We start from the raw sequence: 19,319 nt of genomic DNA, 5'->3' as shown, positions 1-19,319 counted from the left end.
TTTAATATACTGTATATTCCCATTGGTATGCCGACGCGTTTCGAGTTGGGGCCATCAAGGTTCCCAAACTCTCATCAGGGCCTTATGTTTAATCTGTGTAGGAAGTGAAAAAATAAAAGAAAATCACTATTCGTTCGAACAAAGTCATTGGCCTCGTGCGGCTCTTATGCCATACCCTGAGGATTGCCTAGTTTTACCTGTAAGCTGATTCTCAACGGAAGCGGTGTATTGAAGGGTTTTTCTTTAAAATTCAAGGGGAGCAGTTTCTCAATGCTCTGTCTGTTTCACCATGTCATCGCGCTGCCATTTCTAAATGAAAGAACGCGTGCCACTGTCAGTATATTGGACTGCCACATATGTATGTACACGAGGTGGAAAACAAAAGTGTCCTACCTCGTCTCAGAAGGTGAATATCAAAATCAGGTGCTTGCGCGGGTAGCTGCTTTTATTTATTCATTGCCTATATGATAAAACATGTGTGTCATTATTTAGGCACAATTCAAACCAGGGTACTTAAAAAATGCTAGCGCTTTATTCACGCATGGATTCATACCTGCGTTTGTACGCACAAGCCCTGTAGTTTCAATCCCTGTAATCTTCGTTACTCGGAGGCTGGCCTTCAATTGAGCTCGCGTTGGTTCTGAAAAATACATACGGGGCCGGTAAAGACTCACGCAGCCTGCCATGTTCCAAGTATAATTAAAGCGCGAGCGGGATCAAACTTACTTGATTAAAGGGTCATGGCGGGCACTAAGGCGTCCGCTTCCGCATACAGTCAGGAACCATCAGACTGATTCACAATGCGGAACACGCCCCCTTAAGCTTGCATTGTGGGTGAATCTTAACCCTCTAGAATTGTGGGAGATGTAGTTTTCGTTTTTATCGTGGCAACTTTTTACAAAACTTATTCTCCATGATTTTACTAGAACAAGCTGTCCAACTTTATTCATAACCGTGCAGGCTACCTCAACTCTTCGACATTGCAGACGCTTTTACACTCTCGCCAATCCCGACATACTATTTAGTCCAATTAAAGTAGTGTTACATTTCAAAATTAGATATGCTTCTTTTTGAAGCAACATCCTGTCAACGTCACCAGAGCACTGTGCACTATTTATAGTGAATAATACAGACCATTTCAAGTCGTTTTCATTATGCATTTTCTCAATGAAGTGCTCAACCATGGGAGCATTGGGCACCTACCTTTTGAGCCGCGATCTATGCTGGCTTTACAATGCGGCGCACCATGGGGCAAGAATGGACAGATGCGTGACGCATCTGCTGCCGTACAGGTGACGCATTGCTGGAGTCGCGTCGCAAGCGCGATGCAAGCTCCAGCAAGGCTCGGGTGCCCCTATGCCTAACATGCTGCGCCAATTCTTACGCCTGCTTCAAGCAGGCGCAGGGTTTTGACCCAGCATGGCCTTAAAAGAGACTAAGAGAAATCTTGTAGATTTCACTCAGCCACCTTTAGGAGGCGTTCCTGCGCCAGAAAGGCCCACCCCCTGCACCGGAACACCCACATGTGGCGCAGGGCTTTACAACATGACGCATCTCCCAGATGCAAAAAACACAGTTGATGGACAGAATGTAGAACAATGTCATACATTCACCCCAGTACAAGAATCTGGGCCTAAATCCATCGTTTTTTTGCACTCCACACCACCCTGGATTAGACACTGGCTATATGCAAATCAGCTCTGACCCTGTGCCTCATGGGAACAGTCCAGTCCGAACTACCAAGCCATGTCTTTCCCAGACCGGAATCAAGCATCCGAAGACCGGTTTCTGGCTATCAGCCTTCATTCAGCCTGGTTAGCTTGACTCCAGTGGTGTGGAGAGCCTGGGACTCACGTCTGAGCATACCCAGCCCACTCGGGGTGAAAATTGCAAAAAACACAGTTGATGGACAGAATGTAGAACAATGTCATACATTCACCCCAGTACAAGGATCTGGGCCTAAATCCATCGTTTTTTTGCACTCCACACCACCCTGGGTTAGACACTGGCTATATGCAAATCAGCTCTGACCCTGTGCCTCATGGGAACAGTCCAGTCCGAACTACCAAGCCATGTCTTTCCCAGACCGGTATCAAGCATCCAAGGACCGGTTTCTGGCTATCAGCCTTCATTCAACCTGGATAGCTTGACTCCAGTGGTGTGGAGAGCCTGGGACTCACGTCTGAGCATACCCAGCCCACTCGGGGTGAAAATTGCAAAAAACACAGTTGATGGACAGAATGTAGAACAATGTCATACATTCACCCCAGTACAAGGATCTGGGCCTAAATCCATCGTTTGTTTGCATTCCACACCACCCTGGGTTAGACACTGGATATATGCAAATCAGCTCTGACCCTGTGCCTCATGGGAACAGTCCAGTCCGAACTACCAAGCCATGTCTTTCCCAGACCGGAATCAAGCATCCAAGGACCGGTTTCTGGCTATCAGCCTTCATTCAGCCTGGATAGCTTGACTCCAGTGGTGTGGAGAGCCTGGGACTCACGTCCGAGCATACCCAGCCCACTCAAGGTGAAAATTGTAAAAAACACAGTTGATGGACAGAATGTAGAACAATGTCATACATTCACCCCAGTACAAGGATCTGGGCCTAAATCCATCGTTTTTTTGCACTCCACACCACCCTGGGTTAGACACTGGCTATATGCAAATCAGCTCTGACCCTGTGCCTCATGGGAACAGTCCAGTCCGAACTACCAAACCATGTCTTTCCCAGACCGGAATCAAGCATCCAAGGACCGGTTTCTGGTTATCAGCCTTCATTCAGCCTGGATAGCTTGACTCCAGTGGTGTGGAGAGCCTGGGACTCACATCTGAGCATACCCAGCCCACTCGGGGTGAAAATTGCAAAAAACACAGTTGATGGACAGAATGTAGAACAATGTCATACATTCACCCCAGTACAAGGATCTGGGCCTAAATCCATCGTTTCTTTGCACTCCACACCACCCTGGGTTAGACACTGGCTATATGCAAATCAGCTCTGACCCTGTGCCTCATGGGAACAGTCCAGTCCGAACTACCAAGCCATGTCTTTCCCAGACCGGAATCAAGCATCCAAGGACCGGTTTCTGGCTATCAGCCTTCATTCAGCCTGGATAGCTTGACTCCAGTGGTGTGGAGAGCCTGGGACTCACGTCTGAGCATACCCAGCCCAGTCGGGGTGAAAATTGCAAAAAACACAGTTGATGGACAGAATGTAGAACAATGTCATACATTCACCCCAGTACAAGGATCTGGGCCTAAATCCATCATTTTTTTTCACTCCACACCACCCTGGGTTAGACACTGGCTATATGCAAATCAGCTCTGACCCTGTGCCTCATGGGAACAGTCCAGTCCGAACTACCAAGCCATGTCTTTCCCAGACCGGAATCAAGCATCCAAGGACCGGTTTCTGGCTATCAGCGTTCATTCAGCCTGGATAGCTTGACTCCAGTGGTGTGGAGAGCCTGGGACTCACGTCTGAGCATACCCAGCCCACTCGGCGTGAAAATTGCAAAAAACACAGTTGATGGACAGAATGTAGAAGAATGTCATACATTCACCCCAGTACAAGGATCTGGGCCTAAATCCATCATTTATTTGCACTCCACACCACCCTGGGTTAGACACTGGCTATATGCAAATCAGATCTGACCCTGTGCCTCATGGGAACAGTCCAGTCCGAACTACCAAGCCATGTCTTTCCCAGACCGGAATCAAGCATCCAAGGACCGGTTTCTGGCTATCAGCCTTCATTCAGCCTGGATAGCTTGACTCCAGTGGTGTGGAGAGCCTGGGACTCACGTCTGAGCATACCCAGCCCACTCGGGGTGAAAATTGCAAAAAACACAGTTGATGGACAGAATGTAGAACAATGTCATACATTCACCCCAGTACAAGGATCTGGGCCTAAATCCATCATTTTTTTGCACTCCACACCACCCTGGGTTAGACACTGGCTATATGCAAATCAGCTCTGACCCTGTGCCTCATGGGAACAGTCCAGTCCGAACTACCAAGCCATGTCTTTCCCAGACCGGAATCAAGCATCCAAGGACCGGTTTCTGACTATCAGCCTTCATTCAGCCTGGATAGCTTGACTCCAGTGGTGTGGAGAGCCTGGGACTCACGTCTGAGCATACCCAGCCCACTCGGGGTGAAAATTGCAAAAAACACAGTTGATGGACAGAATGTAGAACAATGTCATACATTCACTCCAGATGCGTCACGTTGTAAATACCCCACAGCATGGCGCTTGCTTTGCGCCGCCGCTGCGTCACAAAAATGATGCAACGGTCGCGCAAATGTGGCGCACAGGGCTTGTAAATCTGCCCCCCAGAAGTTTGATTTTAAGGCCATTGGGGACAACACTGCAGTCTATGCATTCAAACTGTAGGGGCAATGGTACAAGCCCACATTTATGGAAGCATTTCCACAACACATAGGCAGGTCCACTGGAATGATACCACTGCCGTGTTTGCCTCATAATGATGGATTTCCCACAGTTCCTACAAATTCCATCATCTGTTGCATAATCTGCAGATTTTAATAACAAAAACAGTGTTTCTATCTCAAATGAATAAAAATGTACTATAAAAATGCAGTGACACATGTTGCCACGCAGAGGAAGTCCCTTTCTAAAGATCGTCTGGTCACCTTTAAAGTCCAAATTGCTGTATTTGGGTGTTGAACTGGCACTAATGGGGTGAAATCTTTGCATGGGTGAAGTTCTAATGCCATTGAGGACAATTCTATGGGAGAGAGGTCCAGTGTTAGGCAGGGCACAAGTCATAAAAAAAGAAGTGGGGGGACGCTGATGTCACGACAGGGAGTGAAGTCACGAAAGGTGGCTTGCACTCAGTTGCAGTTAATAGTTATCGAGCTCCCGGTAAAATAAGTGGGGGGACACCGTCCACCCGCGTGGTACCCCGACTCGAGCCCTGGTGTTAGGCTACCAAACTGTAGTTGAGAAAGGGAAAGATGACTAGCTTTGGAAACATAAGTCAGCACTATAGAATAAATGACAGAGTGAAACTTCACGAGCTCCAAACCAATTAATGAAGAGTTAATACTGGTAGACTAGGGAAGCTGGTGTCTTCTTCAGAAGGTGTGGTTGTCAGTACGATCCTTTGTACGTATGATGCTAGCCCGAATTTGAGAATTGTAAAGCACTGTAGAGCAATGTCTTACTTTCTTTTAGTTGAGAAGGATAATGTTGTAAATAAATGCTCATTTAATTTGCCCTTTATGGGCATCAGTTTGGCCTTTTATTGAGTTAATAGGCCAAAGCTGTGCTCCATTCTTGCTATTACAGGTGTTGACCAAATATTGTAAAGTTTCTGCAACAATTGCACAGTGACCCTAATGCCAAGGTGCACTATAATACTAAGCGTGACTCCAATGAGACTTTCAAATTGGCCGGGGGAGTTAGACAAGAGTGCGTGTTAACCCCAATTCTATTTATTTTATATAAATTATTTAAATGTTTTTAGAAACATGGTACAAGGACGTGCCCCATATACAAACTCGTTTAATTCTGATTTTACAATACACAGAATATGTCGTTTTACTCGCCAGGACGGCTAATGCTTTAAAAGGGTTGCTTGATGGCTTAGTGTCTTACATGGATGACCGGGACCTCAGCACCAGTTTTAGTAAGACATTTGTTATGGTTACTAGTTCAAAATGTGTCACATCTCGAAAATCCCCCGTAAAAGTTAATCATTTAGAAAAGGTTGAAGACTTCACTTATTTATGTGTGGTTTTTGGTAACACAAACTCTAGGAAATAATTTGTAAAATTAAAATGAAGGTCCTTTTTTTAATGTGTATATTATTATGGACACAAATTAGGTAAGAAACACATCCCGCATATGTGGGGCATTTAACAATCTCAATGTATTTTCGTTCCCTCTCACAGTGTGTGTGGTTGGGCATATATTAATCTTGGTCCTCTACGAATTGAAGAAAACTATTTTCGTCAATTACTTTGTTCTGTCCCCTGAGCTTGGGAATTTGTATCTTTCAGACAGAGTACATCTCTTGACTCTCTTGCAGTAGATCACCATGTAGTTTAATCCCAGTACTACCCGGAAAAGACTGATCATCAAAGATATGTTACTAACGGATGACCATAGCAAATCAAGAAGGTTAACTTACGTTAAGCCACAAAGCCCTCAATTGGGAGGACCCAATGATGTTTGACTTTCCAGAGGCCATCCCAAAGAAGAATCCATTGTGAGGTAACTAGTTTACATCAGCATATTGTCAACACCATGGTCAAGGCTACATTTATCCATTTATCCATTTATTACATTTATCCATTTATCCATAAGTATCCATTGTGAGGTAACTAGTTTACATCAGCATATTGTCAACACCATCTGTAATTCATACATTATGGTCAAGGCTACATTTATGACTGAACCTTATGATTTTTAATGTGCATGAAACAGGACCGTTGTTTTAGGATGCAGCCCATTCAATATTATTCATCATTTCCTGTGAGTAGATGGACACAAGACAGTATTTGCCTTTGCTTCTACGACTATGAATCCTTGCAATGCAACTTGCACTTTGTTTTTCTGCACATTCTGCACGCTCCCTCACCAGAAATTGCACAATGAAGGCCAGCGCTTCTGTATTTACAGATGCTTAGATCTCGTTTAGTATGCTTTGCTGCTAGTCAATACTTATTGGCTACTATTAAGATTAAAAAAAGTTTGACATGTTAAACTCTGATGAAATTAATATTTTATTAACTATATTAATTGCATTTATGCTTTTTTTTTAAACAATAAAGATGAATTGAATTGATTTCAGCAGGGTCTGATGCTAGCCTGGAATTGGTGGGGATGAAGCTGGGAGACAGGAATGGAGCATTACAGTGCAGCTGTCAGACATACAGGCCTCTAATTAAGAAATGTCCAAGACCTTAAAATGAAAGGGAAAATGTGAATTTCAATGACCTGTGACATATATGAAGCATGTAGCGAGTTTAAATGGACAGAGATTTGTTAAAAATTAGAGCTGCAGTTGGCTTGCTGGGACAATTGGTGTGACTCCTTCGCTAAAAACCACAGCAGTGTGTCCTACAAAGGACGTGGGGGAGAAATTGTGAGCATGATGTCAAATGTAGAGAGGAGAGTCCAGACTTCTAAGAAGTGTTTCCCTATTTGGTGACTTTGAGAAGTTATATCAAGTGATATCATCCTCATCCTAAAAAACAGGGCACCCCTTGGATAAACATGGCTCTGATCCTCAATAGGTGGCTTGAGCGTATCACCCAAGAACTTTGTTTACCTTATTCCACATTCTAAATTAGCTAGAAGAAAACTGACAACATAAAAGTGGGAATACACCACTAGGTCTTAAGTAGATTCATGCAGGACACATGGCCTCAGTCACAAGACCATGAAATGATGCAAACCAAGGATGTGTTTCAAGCAGCTGAATCCTTCGGAGTCAAAGCCACGCACTGCCCCTTTCAACTGATTTCTTCTCCAGTGCTTCCTTGGAGGAAGAGCCAATACCATCTACATCTCATGCAAGAAGGAACTTCACGCAGCAACAATTGCTTTGCAGTCCACCAAAGAACTCTCTTGGGAAATTATTCCTGAAAAGCCGCACATTCGAACCTCTTCACAGATGGCCACCTCACTTTCTTTGTGGTTTTGTGATCAGATAATGGTTGAGAGGGGTTGGTAGACTGAGTATCTGCTAGCACTATATTGAAGCAGAATTTGAAGAGACCACTGTTTGTCTTCTGACCTAGGGCTCAAAATGGCTTCGGCCTAGGAGTACATCTGCCTCTGTTTAAAGCAGCCCTATAGTTCATGCCTTGTGATGTTGCATACTGGCCTGAGGAAGATCTCTGTCTTTAGAAACCTTGGTGAAACGTTGATGGGACAACTGAAGCAGGAGGTCAGGTTGAAAACAGACCGGTCTTTTGTAGTCGTGTTGATAACAGCCTATCAGAAGAAGTGAGTAGCTGGGACTCAAGGTGAAAAGATGAGGCCACAAAGACTGTTTGCAAACAATTATATGGGAGACTACCATTACACGGTCTTCATAACTGTTTAGGCTAAGCCTCCTTGGATTATGACCATCCTTTTGAATGACTGGCTTATGAATGGACACAACAATAATTCTAGGTTTATGTACTTTTTGTACAAATTGCCAAGCCTAAACATCTTCTTCAGTAGAAAGGCATAGGAAAGGAAAGTAGATAGGCAAGGAAGCGCTGCAAAGTGAAAATGGTCCCTGCTCCCAATTATTCTTCTAGCTCATTTTTTTGATACAATATAAGCATAACTATTGGTGGTGCATCCATTGTATTTCAGTTCTGGAATTAGCTATGACCTTCCAATTGACTAAAACTGCCCCCATAATATACTTCGAGGGGGGTTACGGGTAATTTCTTCACTGCTACGGACTACTATAACAAGGTCTGCTTTTTAAAGAAAACTGGCAGAATTTTTTTTTTTTTTTTAAATGATTGTTTAATTTGAAAGCAATCACAGACATGGCGGTCTTCTGACTTCAGCAGGGGTTGCGGGAGTAGCAAGGAAACAATTGAGAATGTGGTATGTCTTTGTCCTACATTACTCGATGACCGAAAGATCTTGTTAAAGAGCGAATGGAATAAACTCGGAATTCGCACGTGCCGACAAGCTGTCCTTGCATCAATGAATCCGGACAATTCACTGCTCAATATCCGGTTCACCAAGTTTATGACAAGAGCAGCAAGATGATTTATAATCAGAGAGAGCCAGCAAGCAAACAATGGTCAACCGTGAAAGGGAGGATTAAGTCCTCTGCTCCACTAAACAGCAGTTGACCATGGCCTTCTTTACATGCATTATTTCTTGCCCTCTTGTGTGCCCCAGGAACATTTAAACCATCATATGTAGGGACTTCACCATATTAATGGAACCGCGCTACCAGTGATATTAATCACTAATTCTTAACGACTCGGGTCTTGTTCTGTGGCCTTAGCAGATGTTAAACCAGAAGGGCCAACCACAGCTCCCAACTGTTTTCTAATTGCTCGTTATAAAGTTGTATTACTTAGATTAAGTTAATATTTTACTAACAAAGATAGATTGCTAGGTCCTTTTTAATTATTTATAAATGAATTTTATTTTTTAATTCACTATGATGATACAATTGGACTAAATGGACGCTCCTAGGAAGATTCTTAATGAATATAAAATTAAAAAAATGTAAGCTAAAACACAGCACCGAGATAAAACACGTGTCTCTTGCACCATGTGTAAATACTTTAGCAATATCGATACACGTTTTTATTATCATTGATGCATGTTTACCATTGTAATGATTTTTATTAATCAAACAATAAAGTTTCTAATGACTTCAGCAGGCCACTATCCCTGTGATGGCAGTGAATCATAGTAGTTTGCAATTTGCTATCAACCTCTTTATATTAATGAGGTAAGTCGAATAGTGACCCACAGCCATCTGGTATTATGTAAACAGAACTATTAGTACAAATGTTGTTTTGCAAAATATATTGGATTTGCTAATAATTGGTGCACTATCTGTGACCACTATTTGTGAATCCAATGTTTGTACCCTGGGCCATAGAGTACATTTTTGAAATACCATGATCCCTAAGGATGCTGAAGTGCAGAAAGCAACATTGTTACTTGCATGTGGGATAGTGTTATATGAGGTTGTTTTAACAGACCCTAGAACAATGCTCTTTAAAATGTGGGGCACACATCATGGGGTATGCAGTCATCTGAAGGGGGTGCCAGCTCATGCCCTCCCTCTACCAATGGCCTCTATGAGCCCCACAGTGCACTCGTAAGTGGTTTGCTTTAGTGTATTTTTAACCTGTTCCTGTCATTGTGTGTTTTTTGCCTTCGTTTTAAATGAAGTTGGGCTTGTACCACAAAAGGCTTGGTCTTGAGGTAAAGAAGAGTCCCTATCTATTGCAGGAACAGCATTGGAAACATGGTCAGGGAGCGACACTGGGTAGAGAGACTGAGCACGGTTCCAAAAAGGCACTTCTTAATTTATGTTTAAACTGTTTGCAGACTTTTTAGTCTCCTTGGCAGTAAAAACACAGTGATTCAAATATTCCCAAAATGTAGCTGTACACCTAGAGTAAAAACTGGCATTTTATGCACCAAAACATTATACTTGTGTCTGACTGTTTAAATAGACTGCTTACTGCCCTGCTGCATGCTTGGTGTTTCTTTGTTTCTAGCTCCTAATGTTAGATCAAAGTGTACATTTCATTGTCATTTCCTTTGTGCACTCATGAATGAACTATGCAATACTAATGAATGAATGCACTCTATAAAAGTGCCAAGTAGCAACTGGTGAAACCCTAATCTCATTAAAACTGAGGTGATTAAGTTTCATATTGTTTTTTAGAAGTATGGCCTTTGTCTCTGTGGGAGCCTGTCCAAACCCTTAATACTTAATTAAAAGAAAGCTTGCTTCCATTTTTTATTCCCAGCAAACACAAGCTCATCACTTGCTGTGGTATTAATATCTGTTTTATCATATGGCTCTGTAATGACTCTTTCTGGATTTTAACTTGAGTATTGCCTGACATTTTTTTAGTGCAACCTTGTTTATTTACAATATTTTTAACTGAGGTTCGTGTATAGCTCTCCGGCAGCTTCTTCACTTTTTCATATCAGCGACGATATATGACTGAGTAGGGGTAAATTAGGTACAACAGGGATGTAGCACTGCCTATGTCTTTCAAGGAGAGGATGAAATTGGGCTTTTTAAAAGGGGCTTGGTGGGAATTTCAAGAGGGCATTCAAAATGGGATTTTAGGACAGGATGGGATGTTTTAAGCAATAGGGGATAGACTTAACTTTCTAAATGGGACTGAATGAAGCTATACAAAAGACATGGTGGATTGAGATTTAAAGCAGGGAGACAGGAGCTGACATTTTCGAAGATTGAGTAATTAGGATTGTGGTTTTCTAAAGGGGTCCACTGATTGTTTTGAAGACTACCTGGATAGTTTTTAAACTGGTTACATCAGGATTTAGAGAGCATATTCATTTTTGGGAATAAAAGGAATGTTAAGCCATTGATATATTGGTGACCCGTTGCCCAAAATATTAGGTTGAGCAGCAAGATTGCTTTCGGAAAGATGGTTGAATGTGCACAGCTCTCAAGTGACATTTATCCAGCATGTTAGACCTTCATTTTTTGTCACATTTATTTATTCATTCAGAGTTTTCTATTTCGTAAACATGACCTGTTGGGTATCACATCACTTAACAATTGAATGGCAAAACAGGGTAAGGAGGTATCATAACACAAATAAAATGAATAAATTGATAACATGAATAAAACAAATCCATCCAAATATAACATGTGGACCAATTGAGTATGAGAAGGTAAAGTATAAGTTCACTCACAAATAATTAGTAAGGACTGCTGCAATACACATTATTGTCATACTGGGGCATAAGCATCTGTCTGATCACTAGTAAATAACTCCCTGATAAGTAGTAAGGTCTGTTATGATGCATCCTGGGATTATTCTGGAGGGAGATGATTTGATATCCAGAAGGTCTAGGCAACACTTTAGCTAACTGACAGCGATGTATTTGATCTGCAGTTGATTATGGTAGGAATTTGCTCAATAGAAACATCTTTGCTTCCCTCTTAAAGATCTGACATGGCCAGGATTCTTCTAATGTTTGGAAGAAGGAAGTACCAGATTCTAGGGGCAGCTCTGGAGAATGCTGCGTCATACGTTTTCTTCTTCTGAAAGATAGGAGGTTTTATCACAAGGTCGCTGGTGCTCCAAGAAGATCTGCCTCCTTAAGATATCTAATTTTTCTGATCTAGGTACATCAGTGTTTTGTAGTGGAGTGCTTTGTATCTAATACATGCCAGTTTGAAGTTGTATTCTGGCTTCATCTGGCAGCAAGTTTAGAGCCATCAGGTGTGGAGAGATGTGGCCATATTTTCTAGAACCTGCTATGAGTCTTGCGGCCACATTGAGACAAGCTAGTGGAGCGGTGGAGATCTTGGCAGCTCCTCCATGTGGGCGGAGATGCATCGCCCCAGAGGTTTCTCGCAGTGCGAGAAACAGAAACATAAAATGGTATTATAAATACCATGTTATGTCTCTGCTTCTCGCACCGCGAGAAAGCAGAAGGGTTTGGTTGGGGGCAGATGGGCGGCTCGGCAGGCCTGCTAGAGGGCAGGGGAGGAGTGGCTAGCCCAACGCTGTGGGTCCTGACTGTTTGGTCGGCCATCTGGGGCTGACCACACCAGTCATGCGCACTCTCCATTTTCTCTAAGTAGGCAGCATGCAGCCTGCATGGAGAAAATGGCCTCTCCATAGACGCCTTTGTGGTAGCATCCCAGTCAATCACAATGCTGCCATTGCAGCATTGTGATTGGCTTAGGGGAGGGGAGCTGCCTGCTTCCTTTTGCAGAGGACGACGCTGGACCGACGACATGGGACCGGCCCGGCAAAGATACGTTTTTTATTTTAAATGAAACCTTCCCGACCTGTGCGACCCCCTCCCCACGTAACCCCTTGTGACTGTGTGCCCTCCTATACCCCCAACCGCGAATCATGCCAGCGGTGACTGATAATCCTGTTAGTGTCATACAGCCATATTCGATCCTAGAGATGACTAAGAATTGGACTGCCAACTTAAGGTTTATTTGTGATGAATGGTTTCAATTTTCTAAGGTAGCTCGGGTGAAAGCAGGCACTCTTTGCCATAGAGTTGATGTGGGTTTGCATGTATAGAATCTAATCAAGCATAATTCCTAGAGATTTGGACCGGGATGCAATTTAGAGCAGTGAACAGTTTGGTCAATTCCCTAACATCAGGGGAGCTTTTTGGGGGATTGAGGGGGAATATTAATAGGAGTTTGGTTTTGTGTGTGTTTAGTTTAAGATGGTTGCTAGTAAACCATTGTCAGGTCACCTTTAAGGCATCATCCACTCTCTTGATCTCCTCCAGCGAAGAAATCTTAATATAGATCTGGGTGTCATCTGCATACATGTGAAAGGAGATTTTAGCATGCTGTAGAAATTCAGTTAGTGGTTCAACATATTGGTTAAATAGAGATGGAGATAGTGTTGAGCCAACCATTCTAGCACAATTTGCAATAACCCCATCCTGTTTTCTAGACAGGAAGCAATTTTTCATGGTTTACCATGTCAAAAGCAGATGACCGATCAAGTAGAAACTACTAGGCATGTTTCATTATGATCCAGTGCCAGTAGGGCATTATCCACTATATGTAATATTTCCATTTCCATTCTGTGATCTGATCTAAACCCGGATTGGCAATCGTCTAGTAGATCACATTTAACAATGTGTTGGTTCATTTGGTGTTGCACACATTTTTCTAGCAATTTGGCTAATAGGGGAATATTGGTCAGCGGACGAAGATTGTTTGGGTAGGAAAGGTTCTTTGTCAATTTTTTTTAACGATCGGGAGGACTTCTCCTGTTTTAGGTAGTCTGGCAAAGAACCGTGAGACAAGAGAAGCATTGGTTATCGTTGTTCATATGGGAACGATGATTTGATTGACTATCGTCAAGAATTGATGTTGTGTAGATATTGGCACAGAGTATCAATTTGCCTCTTGTGTACGATGAGCTATAATCTTAGGAGTCCGTGTTCATTGAGGTAGGGCTTGGCTCCTGAGAATCTTCTGGGATAGAGAGCTGTCCTAGTTGAGAGACTGCTGATCTGTGCCTCAATGGATTGTTGGAATCTTGTGAGATAGGAGATTTTTTAGGGTGGTAAAATAGCTGTTGAATTTCTTCTAATCATGTTGGATGCTTGTATAAGTACAATCCGATTGTTATAGGTAGTTATATTTAGTTCAGTTCTTAATCTTTGTAAGGGAACGACCAATAGCCGAGTACCATACAGAATATTTCTTCTTTTTTTATGTGTTGAACATCTTGGTCATGGCAGTGCGCCATTTTACAACTTTTCTCGTAAAATAAATCAGGTAATTTAAAAGAATACCTTTTTTTTAATGTTGAAGGAAGGATCTGACATCAGTGTTTCTGGGTTTTTTCTAAGTAATTTATATTTGACGTTTCTGGCTGTATTCCTGGATAGGTTAGAGGGGTATATTATATTGTAGGAATTACTTCCTGCTGATTTCAATGTGTTTCCGTTGGGTTCTTGATTAAGACCCATATTTAAAGGGATAGCTGTCATGACTAAACTGGGGCCCAAATGAGAGAGGCCAGAGTAGCAAATCAGATCTACTGAGCAAAAAAAGACTGCAACAATGAGGAGAATTAGTTGGGGGGCAAGGGGCAGTCAAAGCCACAGCAGGATATGCTGGAGCAACAGAGGATCTTGCAGGCAAATTTAAAATATAAAGTTTGAAAAAGCTGACCTAACAAAAGCCTGACATGGACGGGAGGGAGAAACAACAGATGAGCTGGATGAGGGGCAGTGAAGTGCAACATGGAAAACACAGACGGGTATTTGAAGGAGGAGAGGAGAGAAACCACATGCACTCCCATGGTGCACTGAAATAAAAAGAAAAAGAATCTGAATGTAAGCAGTGAAAGAATACTAGTTACCCAACCAAAAGGGTGGTAAAAAAGCTAAGCTCCAGGGAAGGAACAAACACAAGAAGAGGAAGAAAAGCCAATTAATAAAAAGCAAGCAAATGAGAAATAGAAGGAAACCAACCAATAATAAACAGCGGGCTGACCCAAAACCTGCCGTAAATAATGGTTCTGTCCACAATAGATCTTCAGCAACACAAGCTAAAAGCTGTCTGAACGCGAGACCGAAAAAGAGACCGACAGTAAGAATACACGACTGGGAAGCAATTCAAGCAGTACCATGTCCTTGGAATAATTGCATGTGTGCAATTCCCATTCTCGCCACACGGTGACAGAAGGCCACTACAAATTGAGACAAACAAGTCTAGCTCAATAGGAAAAACAAAAGCTATAGAAAAAGACCAAAAAAAACGCATTAGCGCAGAAAGAACTCGTAAGTACATATTTGCAGAGAAAACAGGATAAGGGAACGCAGAGATGAATGAACACATAAAAAGACCTGATGCACAGACCAGCACAGAAAGTAGCTGTGTAGGTAGAGTGCGGCTGGTAAAGAAAGTGCACCGAGAGAGCTGCTGACAGACACATACACATGCTGAAGCACACCACGGAGACTGACAGAGAAAGATCTGTTGCAGACAGGGTGCACTTTCTCACACCGCAGGCTGCTGGCTCGCGGGAGCTGATCATGCATCAGCACGTGAGCGGCAGGCACGTGACTCGCACTCACCTCGAGACTGCGGCAGTGACCTCACTTCGTTGACGTCAGGCTCGCTGTCTGGCCGGTGCACCTCCACCATGACGTAGTGCTGGTTGTTGACGGACTGCGGGCTGCCCTTGTCCGGCGGTGGCGGAGGGGGCGCAGGGTGGGATGGGTGAGGCGGCAGAGGAGGTGAAGCCGGCGGTGGGGAGCCAGGGAGGCCATTCACCGCCGAGGGGCCTTCAGGAGATTCAGCCTTCTGCCGGGTGGGAGACTGAACCCTGGGGAATGGGCCAATGGGCACGTGGGTGATTAAAGCAAGTTTGGCAGCCATCTGCCTTCTAGAGCTGTGGTTGGTTGGGGAGATGGTGGCGTAGATGGCAGTGGGTGACTCTTCGGTAGATGTCCCCGTTGAGGAGAACCCCTTGCTTCCTGTTTCCCGCTCCGGGGGGCTGGTGGGTGGGGTGGGGTTTCGAGGAGCTGTGAAGAAGAGACCAGATTGGGAGGACTCTGAAGAGGGGCGCTTGGCCTTATCCATGGCCATCTCCCTCTGGCGGGCGCCGGAGGACGGATCGGGGTCCATGGGTGGAGGAGGCGGTGGCCGGAAACTGGGAGGGCTTTCATGGAAGTTGGAGACATCATCCTGCCGGGACACAAGAACACACAGGGAATGGTTAGAGCCTTCAACCAAAATCCAACCCATTACCAGTTTAACCACTGTAGTTTCCATCTCATAGATGGAACCTATAAAACGAATCTATTGCCCAAACCAAAGAGCGGGTAACCAACTCTTCAACATAACACAATGAGCCTAACCCAACATTCTAACCTATCGCCGAAATAACGCAAAGGTAATTCATTATGACAATTCAGACCCCAGACCACAAAATAGATTACTAACCCATAGCTGTCCTGAATGCTAACAATCACAATCCAGAATCATTGCTACATGAGTTAACCCTCTTAGCCCAGAATTCTAACTTTCAAATTCCAAAATGCTCAATCTAACCAACAGTCAAGAGCCATAACATGCTACCCAAAATCCTATCCTGCATATTACCCAAGGCTACTAGCTACTACTTATAACCCAGAGCCCTGAAATAAAACACGACAAGACATAATTTGTACAGCCCAGAATTATACCCATACCACAGAATCTTAGCTCACAGCCCAGACACACAAATCAGAAGAAACAATTTACAGCCAACACATGACACCAATGCACAGCCCAGAATCCCCCCGCAAACACCTTGTAATCCTAACCAACGACCCAGAAACCTTAATCCAGAAAAATACTTTTAACAGCACAAATATAAAAACCAACAGCTTGAAACATAATCCCACATCCCCAGAAACATCATCCCACAAAGAAAAAAATCTATGCCTCCCAGCCCAGGATCCTAGCCCACCAACCCAGGACTATAATATCACAATACAGAAACCTAATGCACACAGAGACATGCAATCTTACAGCACATGAATTTCACCCCGTAAACCATGATCCTAGCTCCCCAAATAGATATTTCTAACCCCCAGAATTAGGATTCCTAACTCCCACAGATTAGAAATCCACATTCCAAGGCCTTGAATACAAATATTAAATTTTATTTTCCACAATCCGAAGTCTGTACCTTTAATACAACAATCTCAACCTTCTCTTCCCAGAACAAAATTTGATTTAGTCTGCCCATAATTCTAACTCAGTCTGAGCTGTAATCCTAACCCTGATGCTCAGAATCTGAACCCCCATAGCTCAGAATCAGCATTTCCATAGACAAGAATCCTACCTTTACTACTGAGAATCAGAACCCTAAAGCTCAGAATCTCCAGAGATCAGAATCCTGACTCTACTGAGGCATTAAAAACCCCACAAAGCAAACACAAGTAGATGATGGATGGAGCGCTGAAATTTTTCAGCCACTCACCACTAGTCACAGATCTGGGTTGAATCCATCATCGTTCTTTAGCTCACTTCGCCACCCCAGTTCAGACCCAGCCATATGCAAATCAGTCTTGACCCTGTGCCTCATGGGAACAGTCTAGCCCGAACTGCCAAGCCAGGACTTCCTTGGACCAGAAACAAGCATCATGGGACCGGTTTCGGGGTAACACCCCTCATAAACCAGGCTATAGGGAGCAAGGTCAAGACTGATTTGCATATGGCTGGGTTTAAACTGGAATGGCATGGTGAGCAAAACAACGATGGATTTAGGCCCAGATCGCTGTACTGGGGTGAATATATGACATTGTTCTGCATTCTGTCCATCAATTGTTCTTTTTGCATTTGTCACCCGAGTGGGATGGGTATGCCAAGATGCAGGTCCTGTGCTGTCCATGCCACTGGAGTCAAGCTATCCTGGCTGATGAGGGGTGAAACCCCAAAACCGGTCCTAGGATGCTTGTTTCCAGCCCAGGGAGGACCTGGCCTGGCAGTTCAGGCTGGAATGTTCCCATAGGGAGCAGGGTCAAGACTGACTTGCATGGGGCTGGGTTAAAACTGGAATGGCATGAGGAGCAAAAAACGATGGATTTAGGCCCAGCTCGCTGTACTGGGGTGAATGGAAGAGATTGTTCTGCATTCTGCCCATTAATTGCTCTTTTTGCATTCGAAGTCCCACAGCTCAGAATCTTAGCCACACAGAACTGTTCAGAGCACAGAATCCAAACTTTACATTCCATTATCAGCACCCATATAATACATATGGCCAGGAGTCTGGAGAAGTGGCGGGAATCACTTCTAGCGTGGACCCCGGGGCACAAAGAGAACACTAGCTAGCATTCTAGTCATCAGCCAGAACATGCCCCTTGAGTTCACTGAGGTTGTTAATAGGAGGGCTGAGATTGAGTCAGGTGTAGGCAGCAACAGAGTAGAAAAGGAAGCCGCACTGGAGGAAGGACAGTGAATTATGATCATGGAGGATGGAGGAGAGCGATGGAATACCGGCGGAAGGAAGGTTGATTCGAAGGATGACAGCAGGAGCTGCCCATTAGAGGAGGTGCGGATAATGGTGTGGGGTGTTCCAGCAATCACCAGCCAAGGAAGGGCAGCAGTCCTGAAGGAGCTTAAGCTCCTACTGGGAGGAGAGGACGGCGTGCACCATACCCTGGGGAAATGGGATACAGACAAGATCGCTGCGGCTCTAATCCAGAGTTGTGGCCTAAGGCAAATGACTCAAAGGGGTGCATGCAGTGTTTGGTGGGCGGTGGCACGTGGGTACTTGGTTGGGGTATAACGAATGAGGCGTAAGCACCAGGGAGCTTCCCAAGGGTAGCGGGTATGGTTTATCATGAAAGGTGGGGAACACTCGGATGAACGACTTGTTCTGTGCACACGGTGGTAAGAAGGCATGAGCGCTATTGCATGGTGAAAACGGCAACGGTGGCCATATAGCCAGGTCAGGAAGGGCTCAGTTTGTTCCGACTACTAAACAACAGTGAACTTGACCACGACCCTAATTATTGGCTGTTGAGCCTCGCACATTGTGGTTCACCAAGGTTCTGAGCTGGGATGGTGCAGTGAGCTAAAAAACGGTGATGGATTAAAACCATGATCTCCTGACTTGGTAAGAGTATTCTGCATCATTCAGAAACTCTGGCCATCACCACCCCCCTTTTCCAAAATCGGTTTTATCCACACTATGTGTGGGAGGGTATACTCAGATGTGAGTCCCTTGCTCATTGCACCATCAGGATTCAAGCAAGCCGGGCCGAAGAAGGCTGTGATGCCAGAAACCGGTCCCCGGAAGCTTGTTTCCTTCCCAGTATAAGAATTGGCTTGGTAGTTTGGTTTGCCCTGTTCCCATCATGCACTGGGACAGGAACAGACTCATTTGCATATAGCCAGGTTCTGAGCTGGGATGGTGCAGTGAGCTAAAAAACGGTGATGGATTAAAACCATGATCTCTTGACTTGGTAAGAGTATTCTGCATCATTCAGAAACTCTGTCTATCACCACCCCCCTTTTCCAAAATCGGTTTTATCCACACTATGTGTGGGAGGGTATACTCAGACGTGAGTCCCTTGCTCATTGCACCATCAGGATTCA

The 19,319-nt window shown here is 44.1% G+C and overlaps 1 protein-coding gene across 1 annotated transcript in view; it reads right to left on the bottom strand.

The window, feature by feature from the left end:
- The window catches only part of WHRN (whirlin), an 871,032-nt gene that overhangs the window by 22,912 nt on the left and 828,801 nt on the right, over positions 1–19,319 (bottom strand). Inside the window, exon 10 of the mRNA XM_078640355.1 lies at positions 15,305–15,917. Within this exon, the coding sequence (XP_078496481.1) occupies positions 15,305–15,917 (613 nt within the window). The remainder of the gene's footprint in view (positions 1–15,304; positions 15,918–19,319) is intronic.

Source organism: Lissotriton helveticus, chromosome 5_1, assembly GCF_964261635.1.
Source record: "Lissotriton helveticus chromosome 5_1, aLisHel1.1, whole genome shotgun sequence".
In the NCBI taxonomy this organism is placed as follows: Eukaryota; Metazoa; Chordata; class Amphibia; order Caudata; family Salamandridae; genus Lissotriton; species Lissotriton helveticus.
The sequence above is the reverse complement of the archived record's forward strand: the minus strand, read 5'-3'. Positions and strand labels throughout refer to the sequence as shown.